The 11,039-nt window shown below is 44.4% G+C and overlaps 2 protein-coding genes across 2 annotated transcripts in view; one reads left to right on the top strand and one right to left on the bottom strand.

The window, feature by feature from the left end:
• The first annotated feature begins 876 nt into the window (after positions 1-876).
• On the top strand, positions 877-2,831 carry LEAP2 (liver enriched antimicrobial peptide 2). The gene is made up of 3 exons (XM_077786642.1): positions 877-1,019; positions 1,444-1,583; positions 2,496-2,831. Exons 1-3 carry the CDS (start codon positions 963-965, stop codon positions 2,530-2,532), a joined length of 234 nt encoding a protein of 77 aa, XP_077642768.1. The 5' UTR covers positions 877-962; the 3' UTR covers positions 2,533-2,831.
• Positions 2,832-3,388: 557 nt separating this feature from the next.
• AFF4 (ALF transcription elongation factor 4) overlaps positions 3,389-11,039 on the bottom strand; it is a 46,537-nt gene continuing 38,886 nt past the window's right edge. The window contains exons 19-22 of the mRNA XM_021541265.3: positions 10,671-10,764; positions 9,931-9,974; positions 8,905-9,125; positions 3,389-8,381 (exon numbers count right to left, since the gene is read on the bottom strand). Of these exons, the coding sequence (XP_021396940.1) occupies positions 8,263-8,381; positions 8,905-9,125; positions 9,931-9,974; positions 10,671-10,764 (478 nt within the window). The 3' untranslated portion in view covers positions 3,389-8,262. The remainder of the gene's footprint in view (positions 8,382-8,904; positions 9,126-9,930; positions 9,975-10,670; positions 10,765-11,039) is intronic.

The raw sequence follows: 11,039 nt of genomic DNA, 5'->3' as shown, positions 1-11,039 counted from the left end.
GCCCCATCCAACGAGACCCACAAGATCCCACAGGTGAGGAGCCATGAGACACTGGGACAAGCACAGGTGTGTAGGCAGAGGGGAGAGGAGATGAGGTGCCAGCTGTGCTCACCCTTTCCTCTGCAGCTGCTGCAATCTCACTCCACAATGGAAAAACTGCAGTTTCCTCTTGATGACAATGAGCCCCTCCACCCCCATGGGAGCTGCTGGCACTTTTGGAAGCCTGATGCTGAGTGACACAGCTTGGGGCAGAGATGGCTCATCCATGAAACCACAGTCTGCACATGGAGCTCCCCAGCTCCAGACAAGCCCTGAGCAGCCTTTTCCATTATCGACCTAGAGATGATTATCTTTGACACCTTGCAAGAGCTCTGGGAGTTATCACACATTTTGCATTCCCAAACCCAGCTGGAAAGTGTTACACCTGCTTTTTGAGCACTGTGTGCCTGGAAATAAAGGTTAAGCAACTTCCTTATGGTTCTTTCACGTACCAAGAGTGAGAAACAAATCAAAAGTACAGCTCTCTGCTCCAAATCAGCTTGGTAAGACAACCCTTACCCCTGGTTGGCTAACTCAGAGCTATAGAAGTTAAATTAGGCTTTGGGCCACCCCCCTTTTGCTTACAAATAGACCATGGAGTTCTGGTAACATCTTAGGAGGAATTTAAAAAAAGGAACAGCTGGCACAAGAGGTCAGCACAGCTGACCAGACAAAGTACAAGTGGAAGGGGAGTAAATCATTAGCTCGAGATAGGCCTTGAACCAGATCACTGCAGCAGATGTAGACTTAGCAATTCTCCCTTGCTCCAAGGTGAACTTTGCTCCTGTAATAACTGGCAGGTGATGCAACGATAAGAGAATGAAGTCTATAAAAATGTGGCTGACAGCCTGGGAAGTCCCGACTGGAGCTCTTTGTGCCTCCTCTGCCCACGGCTGCTCCAAGTGACAGCTCCCTCTGGGAAGATGCACTGGTGGAAAGTGATGGCAGCCCTTCTGCTCTGCTCACTGCTGCTCAGCCAGGTAAACTGAGATCATACTGAAATAAACTATTTAAAGGGCTAATTCAAAGGACAGGCAGTCCATACAAGCCATTGTGATTTGGACGGACAACTGGCAGGAGTTAAGAGGTGACAGCAGGGCTTTTTACAGGATTCAACATCATAAAAATGTAAGAGTTACTACCTAGTGAATACTGGGCCACTCTGGGCCATAGCTCAGCCAGTGATTCTGCCTTCACTCCCAAGAAGATTAAAACCATCATTAATTTGGGTAGGTATTTCTTCGGGGTTGGGCTGCAAGCCGTGCTTTACCCAGCGGGTGCTGCGATCTGAAAACCAGAAAGATTTCAAGCGCTTCACTTACAATGAAGACTGCTGGCCTCAGCAGCAGCAGAAGGGAGCCTGCAGCTGCCACGTGTGCTGACAGTCCCCCTGCTCTGTTCCAGAGCCACGGCGTGTCCCTGTCCCCGAGGCAGCCCCGCAGCCCCCGGCAGCGGCGCATGACGCCCTTCTGGAGAGGGGTGTCCCTGAGACCCATCGGAGCCTCGTGCAGAGACAACAGCGAGTGCCTCACCATGCTCTGCAGGTAACCACGCTCAGCTCCCCACCTGGGCTCTCCAAACGGGCCCCAGAGGTCACTCCGGGCATACAAAAGATGCCAGGAATAGATGGGGTAACACACTCAGACTCTTTAGTAAGCAGAACAAACAGAGCAGAGTCCAGGACTCCTGAGTGCCAGCCCCAGTCCTTTCACTGCAACCCCAAATAACCTGGCTGGGCAAAGAGAACAGAGGGCTCCAGACAGCTTTTGGGCCATTTATAGACCTTCCCATTAATCCTTCCTCGTAAAGCATGTACTAACAAAAAGTGAAAAATCCTCTATTAATATCTTACCCTAAATTAATCACTTTAAGGTGATTATTTAAGCTCATAGTTTAGAAAGCAACTACAATATCAAAAGCTATTTAATTCTCATTAGGCATGAGCAAATTGTCCAATAACATGTAAACTGATTAGTTAAAATTACTACTTAATGACTGAAAGGTGATTTTGTGTGGCACCTGTTACACACATAGACCAGCACACAGAGACAAGATAGAAAATAGTCATTTTCTACTATATGTAAGTAGCACTAATGGATAAGTATATCCTATTCTTAATAAATATTATATACTATATATATTATAATATATAGATAATACACTATATGTATATCCTATTATTAATGAATATTATTATAAGTAAGCTTATTTTATATTAGAAATTATCAGGATAAGTAAGTAAATATGACACGGTGGTTGGAGCTGCTATGCTATGTTTGTAATTCTGATGGAAAGCGAAGACCAAAAAATGAATTAAGACTGAATAGCTGAGGGGAATACAGAGTGCCTGAACCCAGCACTGCTGGCACAGGGGCACAAATGTACCTGGGACCCCTGGCTGAGCCTGGCAGGACAGCCCCAGCCCTCAGTGCCTCATGATGGGATTTTTTTCCCAGGAAAAATCGCTGCCTCCTCTCCACGGCCTCAGCGTGAGCTGGCACCAAGCACAGCCTGCACTGTTACTGCTGATCCTGTTCCACACCCTTGGGATGTATTTATTGACTGCTCAGGAGCTGCAAGGGCCTCCAGCAATCAGAGGATTTAATATTTCTGTCACATGTGCTGATGAAAGGACTTCAAGGAGCTTGAGAGCATCTCCTCCCACAGCCACGCCTCTGGAGGCCTCTGGCCAAGCTCAATAAAAGGGCTCTGCATCTCCTCCTCGTTTGGTTTTTTTGTAATGCTTCCTATTATTTATTTGAAGGTGAGAATTAAAATATATATTCAGCAAAGCAGCTTGGTTTTCCTTGTATCTTGGGCACATGGATGGTGAGCACAGAGCTGGGGCTCAGTTCCAGCCAGACTTTGGACATTTATCCTTCCCCCTGGCAAGAGCATCAAGTAGATCAGGCCCCATCTCCTCCCAATCCAGCTCTTATCAGCTCTTATCAGCACTCTGATAAAGCCCTGTTGGAAAGAGGGAACCAAACTGATAATACCGATAGCAATTCCAGTATCCTAAATATATCCAGCAATACATAGATTGAGAACTATTTACTTCTAATTACTTCTATTCAAAGTTACTTAAATACAGGTCCTAGACTGACTTTTGCCACTGACCTTCTCTCCTGTCTTAAAATGAATTGACCAAAATGATGTTTTGATGTGTTGGATGTTGACTCGGAGGCTGAAAGACAAAAAAAAAAAATATCAGCAAGTCTGGACACACACGTTGGATGCTACTTTTCTTTTGTTTCACAAAACAGTAGGATCAAGGAATGAAAATTCTGCCTCAAAATGCACTTCCAGGGAGGAGAAGGCCTCACAAAACAGATACAAGCACAGGGGGTTGGAAGTTTAATACAGAAAATCTATTTGATATTTATTAAACTTAGTTTCTCCAGTTACAGTTTTGCATTGTACAAAGCATTTTAATGACACAGTAGTTAAAAAGATCTTTACAAATTGAAATGTGATACCCTTTTCTCCAAATATTTTAATTGCCATAAATTTGTTTAAAAATACACATTAAACGCATGTTTCAGACACTAAACTTTCTATAATCTCAATACCACAAAATACATAGAATATACTATACAGATGTGGAAAAAATCTAGTTAGTATATAATACTTTGCTCACCATTAACAGCTTTATTACGTGAAATGCACATACTGACTTAGAAATCCTAATTTTGAGCCCCAAAGTACCCTTTGAAATTTCAAATGTATTGCAACAAATAAAATCACAGTTTGTTTCTATTTTTTCTGGTTTTGGTTGAAGACAGATGCCCAAATATTTCGATAGAAAACAAAATGTAACACATGGACTTGTCATGTACAAAGCATAAAACAGAGACATCCCATTAGTTACTAACAGTACCTTTCTGTAGGATTAATCAGGGCTTCATTTATAAGTGACAGGTTAAAAGTTACCTCCCCTCCCCAGCCCTCCCCCAAAAGAAAAACCCCTTCTTCACCAAATAATAATTTCAAATAAGATAAAGGATTTTTAATAAATATATAAGCACTTTATCCTCCATATACAAATTTTTTTTTTTTTTAAACAATTTAAAAGGGGGACCAGATACAAATGTCAGGAACTGTGCTTGGAAAGTCATGCCTGGTCCTTGGAGTAGGGTTTGGGACATGGAATGCCAAGGCAGCGCCAGGAGCCGGGGCAGGGCTGGCGGCAGGGAGGGCAGCCCCAGGGACGGGCACACGGCCAGGGGGAACTGAGCTCCCAGGTGGGATTGAAGCAGGGCAAGCACGGGCACACCAAGAGCCCAGCTGGGAGCTGGAACAGCTCCCGGGACACGCAGGGGCTGAGCTGAGCTGCCCAGGGTCACTGCAACCCCTTCCCTCCCCGGGGCCAGCCCAGCCCAGCCCAGCCCCGGGCACAGCGAGACCCCACCGCCTGCTCTGGAACTGCTCTGGTTTGGTGAGCAAAGCTCTGGCTCCTCTCTGTCCTTCAGGATGCCCAGCACTGACCCCGCTGCTGCTGCTCGGGAACAGGGGATTTCCAGAACGCCGACACATCACAGGGAGAAGTTTCAACCCTGACCCAAGGATTTGTCGTGAAGGGAAGAATTTGGAAAGTTGTTTACTCCCCAATGGGTAATTCAAACTTGACTTGCTCAGGCCCTTGTGGATCTGCCTCAATGGAAACACTGCAGTGACAGCAAAAGTCTGTTCGGAAAATGACATTAAATACAGCAAAGGTAGTTTCTTTCTCTTTCCAGCAGTTTGCCTTTTGGGCAAATTCCATAATTCTCTGCCTACGGCTTTATTTTACTTGCCCCAGGCAAGTGCTACATCATTCCCATAAATTCTGACTCTCTGTGTGTTGGGGCCATTCATAAATACATTTCAGGGCATTTTTTGTTACCACAGCAATCAAGCCTCAGCAATCTAAAGGAATATACATTGCACTCCTGGATAATATGCAATATTTATCACCAATAAGATGGTGACTCAGCACTCAATAAATAATATATCAATATAGTCAGTTGCACCATAATCTAAAAACAAGTATAACATATACTTTGGACAGACTGAGTCATAGATATATACATATATATTAAAAGACACATACAATACAAATTGCATACTGCCATCGAAGCCAAGGAGAGCCATCCGTCTGCTCTGCTTTATGGCTGAGATTCAAATCAAAACAAAACTCTTGGGCTGGTTTACTCTGGGGTCCTGAAGATTTGTTTGGAATTATAAATGGTTTGCACCTTTATCACCTGGAACCTGCAAGTCTGAGAGCAAAGTCAAACAGCACAGATAGCTGAGCAAGCCTAGTCTGATTGAGCCATTTATAAGATTCACCAACTGGGGCCATGATCAGCAAGGGAATTCAAATTACAGCATTGATATGCATTGATCCATATTCCCTGCCCAGGGAATCATTTGGGAAGCCAGGACTGGGGAATCCCTCCTTAAGTCACTCCTGTGACCTGCAACTCCCCTGTGGTGCTGGGAGCTGCCAGGACAGGGACAGAGCCCTCCTGCTTTGGCAGAGGGATGGAAGCCTAGGACTTAATTGCTTTATTTTTTTGGCTATAAAATCTGATCAAGTACAGAACTTTCCTCTTGGAAACAAGGGTCAATCCCAAATTAAGATACGCTTTTGGAATTGTGAGGTTTGAACTGATCTGTTTGCACCAGTCCCAGCTGCACAAGGCGTTTCCCAGCCATCCCCTGCGGATCCTGCACGGACACAACGCCTGGGACAGCGCTCCGGAGGAAATGCCACCATGGAGTTCACTCACCCTTCAGCTGGGACACTTCCAACCAGCTCAGCTCCACACTTGGACACAATGCTAAAAAAGCCTTCTGGTTGTTTAAAGCCAATTTCTAAGATCCACTGCTCTAGGGATAAGCAATGCGTTTTCAAGGGGCCAATTTTGGTGACACCGAAAGGTATTTGTGGGACTCTAGTTAAGGAAAAAAAATTCCCCGAGATGCCACCATTCCTGCTGACAGCAATGGTGACTGTGCACAAAGGAGCAAGCCAAGAACAGCCACGCTGGCTAGTGCAGCACTACACACAAACCCACCCACGAATGCAACTTCTACCAAGGGATTTCTCAGCGTCAGAGGTGTGCGAGGCACTTCAGAGGAGGAAAGGAAACACAGCTGACAGTGTCCCATGCCCACGGTGGGGAGTTTGAGGGTACAGAGTTCTGTCTCCAACAGCAAAGACTAACAGAAAGGTGACCTTGCACAGTGATTCCATAAAAAGGATGCTGGGACAGACCTGAAGAGTCGAGTCAGGGAGAGCCCCAGGTCTGTTCCCCGTTTATCAATCCGGACGTAGCAAAGCTTTTCTGGAAGTACAAAACACGCTGGGACGCAAAGGAAGCTCTACGAAGATGCAGCTACCTTGTAGTAGGTTACTAATTTGCAAAACTTCTAAACTCTTAAAGCCCATAGGACATACTGCAGTACTAAGGAGCGTAGAATTCTATTCCTTCTCTCGAGGTTGCCGTGATTTTGGCACTTAACTACACCTACACAAAAAATTTAGTGCAATAATTTTCCTGAACATGCACGTTCATATCTGGTACAGAATAAAGGGTTCAATGGGAGAGAAAACAAAGCAGCATTCCACAATCTCACTCCAAAGGATTCAGAGTTGGACTCTGGGGAAGGAGACCACCACGATGAGTCAGTTTGTGTGACAGACACTGGGACTTTGAAAAAGGAAATGGAATTTTACCCAAGTACTGCAGAAGACCACTGCATACAGTATACCTGGTCCTGCTGTAAAACATCTTGTAAACAGTTCATAAAATCTTCATCTAAAAGTAAGGCATAAGGCACACCAGACATGTTGGGGGCACTAAGCAATACTGAAAGCAGTAGCATTTGAAACCTTTAACTCAGACAAGCACCTCACGTGGAAAGGTACTTTGGTTTGCACTCGGAGAGGGGCCACCTGCAGCTCCACCAACCCTCTGTGGCACCCAGCAGCCCCCTCGGGAGCAGACGTTAGTGACATGAACGGGACCTTCATCAGCACGGGGTAAAGCCAAGTTTGCCATCCATCCTGCACAGAACAGTGCTTCCTGCAGGAGCAGCTCTGCTCCCACCCCACGGTGCCTGCTGCACTGCCAGCCTGTAGTGTCCATCCCCAGCAGACCCTAAGAGGACAAAATGGACCTAGAGTTCTACCAAAGATTCCTGGTTTCTCAGTCAATGGAAAAGATGCAAATGACTGTTCTGGTAGGAACTGAGCTACTCTTGGGTTTGGAACCACAAAGTTCCCCAATTTCGTAACTGTCCGAAAGTGACAAGCACGGAAACAAAAGGAATTTGAAATGAAAAGATGCAAAAAAGCACGAGATTGTCCTTTTCCAAAGCCTTTCCTGTTTGCATCGCACCCATCGGACTGAAGGTCATTCCTACACCATTGCCTGGACGTTACATTAAATGCAAATTACTGTAATGTTTTGTGATTGTTATAGTGTTAATCGATGGCTTGAAGCTGCCTTGGAAACAATCCAAGACAGATCCAGCTAAATATTTTTCCATATAAATTTCTTTATAATTCATTTAAATGAAGTATCTCAATACGTAGAAGAATATCTGGAACTTTTCTATTTAGTACAAATTCTGCAATAATAAATCTGTAGTTGTCATTTATTAGTCGACTCATAGGCATTAGGCATGAGAAGTATGGTGTCCCTACTCGTTAGAACCTATCAACCCTAGTTCCTTTTACAGGCTCTACCACCACAAGACATTACAGAGTAACAAAGCTCACAAAGTACTTAAATAAAGTGTCTAGGTTTAATTTCTAAGTACTCAAAAGGGGAAATTTAGGGAAGATATAGCTAAAACCAGCCCCAAAGGGGGCTTTTCAAAATTAAAATAAAAAAAATTAAAATAAATAGGATTTAAACTGACTATTCATGTATTGTGACTGGAATTCCAATGATCTATCCATGACAGATCAGCAAAACTACAACTTTTACGTAGCAAATTTTCAAATATTTAAATAACTTAAACCGGGAATACTGGAGAAGTCCATGAACCAGCTGATTTGGGGTTAAACACAAAACACAAATGAGGATGGGAGACGTGGGAAAGCATTCCTTGCTCTTAGTGTCAACTAAGCAATGTGTTATGGCAGTCTTCCTTATTGACATGACACAGTGTTGTGGAGAGGAATCAGAGGCAGCTGAAGAAGGGCAGGGCAGGGCTGGGCTGGGCTCCTCACTTGGCGTCCAGGCGCAGCCAGTGCAGGCCCTGCCGCGTGTAACGCACCAGCTCCGTCATGATGCTCGTGTTAAACACCAGGGGCCCCATCACCTTGTCCAGTTCTGCAAAGAACTCTGCAACAGCACAAACACAGGTTAAAGAAGCACCTTTGGTAACCACACCCGACCCCAGCTCCCAGCATCAACGGCTGCGGTAGGAAAAAAGGGAATGAGGAGAGGTGGGGGAATGGGGGAGTCAGGAGAAAGGTCCTTGCTAATCCATGTCTTTACTCTTCTGCACAAGACTGCTTGGAAACAACTAAACCATTGCCAAACTTCTTGGTTTTCCCCTAAAACTTGTATCTCACTAGCTGACAATAATTAAACTACTGCCAAACTTCCTTAAGGAGTTTTCGCTAAAGAATTCCGGAAAGGGAAATGCACCAAGTTCATCTTCCTACACTGAACATTTTACAGGAAACGCAGCAAACATCTTTATGTCACAACTCCAACACCACCTTGACAACCACAACGCCCAGCCTGGGGTATCCCTACAACCCAAGGTGGCACCTTCCCCCTGGATTTTGCAGAGGTTCAGCATCCAGGGCTCCATCAACAGAATCAAAGCCTGGGAGTGTTCCAGCCCCCTAAGCCTTACCTTTCTGCTCTCTCGAGAGCTGTTCTGCTTGTTCCCAGATTTCAGTGGCATAGAGGAAGTTGGAGGTGACCTGGACGTAGCTGGCAGCCATCTGATGGATGCGCTGCGGGATCGTCACCGAGGACCCGCTCCCTGAAGGGTTGGCTGCCCCGGAAGAGTAATTTCCTGAATTCCCTGGAGACAGCTTTGGAGAGACTGGAGATGGCATCCCGACAGGTTTGCTGCTCACCCAGAGGGGAAGATGGAATTGGAAAGGCAGAAATGGACCAGCTTTAGACACACCATGCTCTGAGATGTCCCCTAAGATCACTCTGCCCACACTCAGGGTGTGGGATGGGAAAACACTCCCACTTTACACACCAAAAATCAGGATTTGCCCTACAACTAATGGAAATCTCGAGCTGGGAACTGCTGAGGATCCTCCAATAATTATTTATAGCTTACAAAACCTAATTACCAAACCTCAGCATCTCAGAATTCAATAAAATCTAAAATTAATAGTTTAAATGAACCTTAAAGAATAAGAACAAAAAAATTACAGCTACCTGGTAACTCCATTGCCAGAATATTGCACTGTGTAACATTACAGTAGATAACACAATGGAAATCTGAAGTGGCCTCCACCTTAAACTCATGGAATAATTTATCAAAGGTCCATTATTGGGTTTAAAAGAGCAGAAGTAATTGCTAAACTATGGAACAGAGAATCCTGCAAGTGCTTGTAACCTCTGGCCTTGCAGCACTAATAAAGCTCTTGTTTGGGGGGAGAAGCATTAAATTAAAACACCAAAACTCCCTGGGATAAATGGTTTGTGGGTTAGTGGCACACTGCTCCTTTTTTAGCCTGACAAACCCTGCAGAGCTGCAGCACCTCCCTGCACCATGATAATTACACAAAAAATGGATCAAAATCCACACCCTTCAAATAACCACCCCAAAAGCTGCTCCCTGAGCCCCCTGGCACTCAGAAAATGGAGAAAACGTCCTTTACGTTGAGAAATAGAAGTAACAGCTTTTGCCACTCACCTTCCCATACCAGGGGATGGTGCTTGAGAATTATTGTAGCAATTCTGTGTGGGGAAAAAGACACATTTCACCTGATTTGTCCTTATACTTTCACTAGCTATATTTTACTTGGTTGTTTAATTGGTTCTTTTTAACCATTTTTTTTTTTTTCCAGTTGTACTTTCAAGTTATGTTCTCAATAATATCACAGTAAACTGTAATTTAGAGAAATATCCTTTTTTACTGATGGCCAAGACACAAATTAAGCGGTTATTTTAGCAAAGCAAACAAGTATTAGCTCGTTGTCCCTTATGGAAACATTTTAGGTTTTTTCCAGCCCTTTAACAGAAAGAATTTGTTATCACTGGCAGTGAACAATTAAAGATATCACAAATCTGAGACTGGGTATGTGATGAGCCTGTTTCCTCTCAGCACTGAGAGCTGGAAACTTCAGAATCAGCTGCACAGGAATTTAGATAAATTTATGGGTAATTTCCCCAAACCCAGCCAACATCCCATGGCAAACAACCTTCTCCTTGAAGCCTACTACATTTATTAAAGAAAATCAAATGAACAGAGTTGTCATGCCAGGATCAGCAGGGTTATGGTTATTAAAGCTCTGCCCAGATTTAATACACCTTCAAGTCCAGTTCTAAACAGGTGTTCACATGCAGCAGTCTCAAATTGGATTTGGGGACTTTAAGTGATGTAGAGCTTCCACATCATTAGTTTTAATGTTTAGAAAATACAGATGCAATTACCTTCAGATGTTCAGTCAGAGTTTTTGAGTATTTCAATGCACTTTCCTTTTTCAGTTTGAAAAGCCTCAGGTAGAGCAGAGCTTGGCACCGAAGGCTGCCCAAAGACAGGACAATCAGTCACAATTAAAGTCAGGTTTATCTCAACTCAGTGAATTGCAAAAATCTAATAGCTGTGGACTTGATGTTCTCCCTGCCAACTCAGCTCTCAAGTTGATACTCAACCAGAAAATCCACAACCACCTTGAAATTCTGAAGGGAATTTAGAACTGGAACAGCTCCTTGTGCCTGGAGCTGGAACTGAAACTCGCAGTGCTCTGTTGGGCTTGGGAGACACCACCCAGTGAGTCCCTCTGCTCCCCCCTGAACCTC

This window comes from Lonchura striata, chromosome 15 (assembly GCF_046129695.1).
Source record: "Lonchura striata isolate bLonStr1 chromosome 15, bLonStr1.mat, whole genome shotgun sequence".
Taxonomy (NCBI): Eukaryota; Metazoa; Chordata; class Aves; order Passeriformes; family Estrildidae; genus Lonchura; species Lonchura striata.
Note: the sequence above shows the minus strand (reverse complement) of the source record. Positions and strands in the feature narration are given on the sequence as shown.

Coding starts and splice junctions, on each gene's coding strand:
- LEAP2 (XM_077786642.1), top strand. CDS start 963: ATGCACTGGTGGAAAGTGATGGCAGCCCTTCTGCTCTGCTCACTGCTG. Junction 1,020..1,443: donor GCTCACTGCTGCTCAGCCAG/GTAAACTGAGAT, acceptor GCTCTGTTCCAG/AGCCACGGCGTGTCCCTGTC. Junction 1,584..2,495: donor TGCCTCACCATGCTCTGCAG/GTAACCACGCTC, acceptor TTTTTTTCCCAG/GAAAAATCGCTGCCTCCTCT.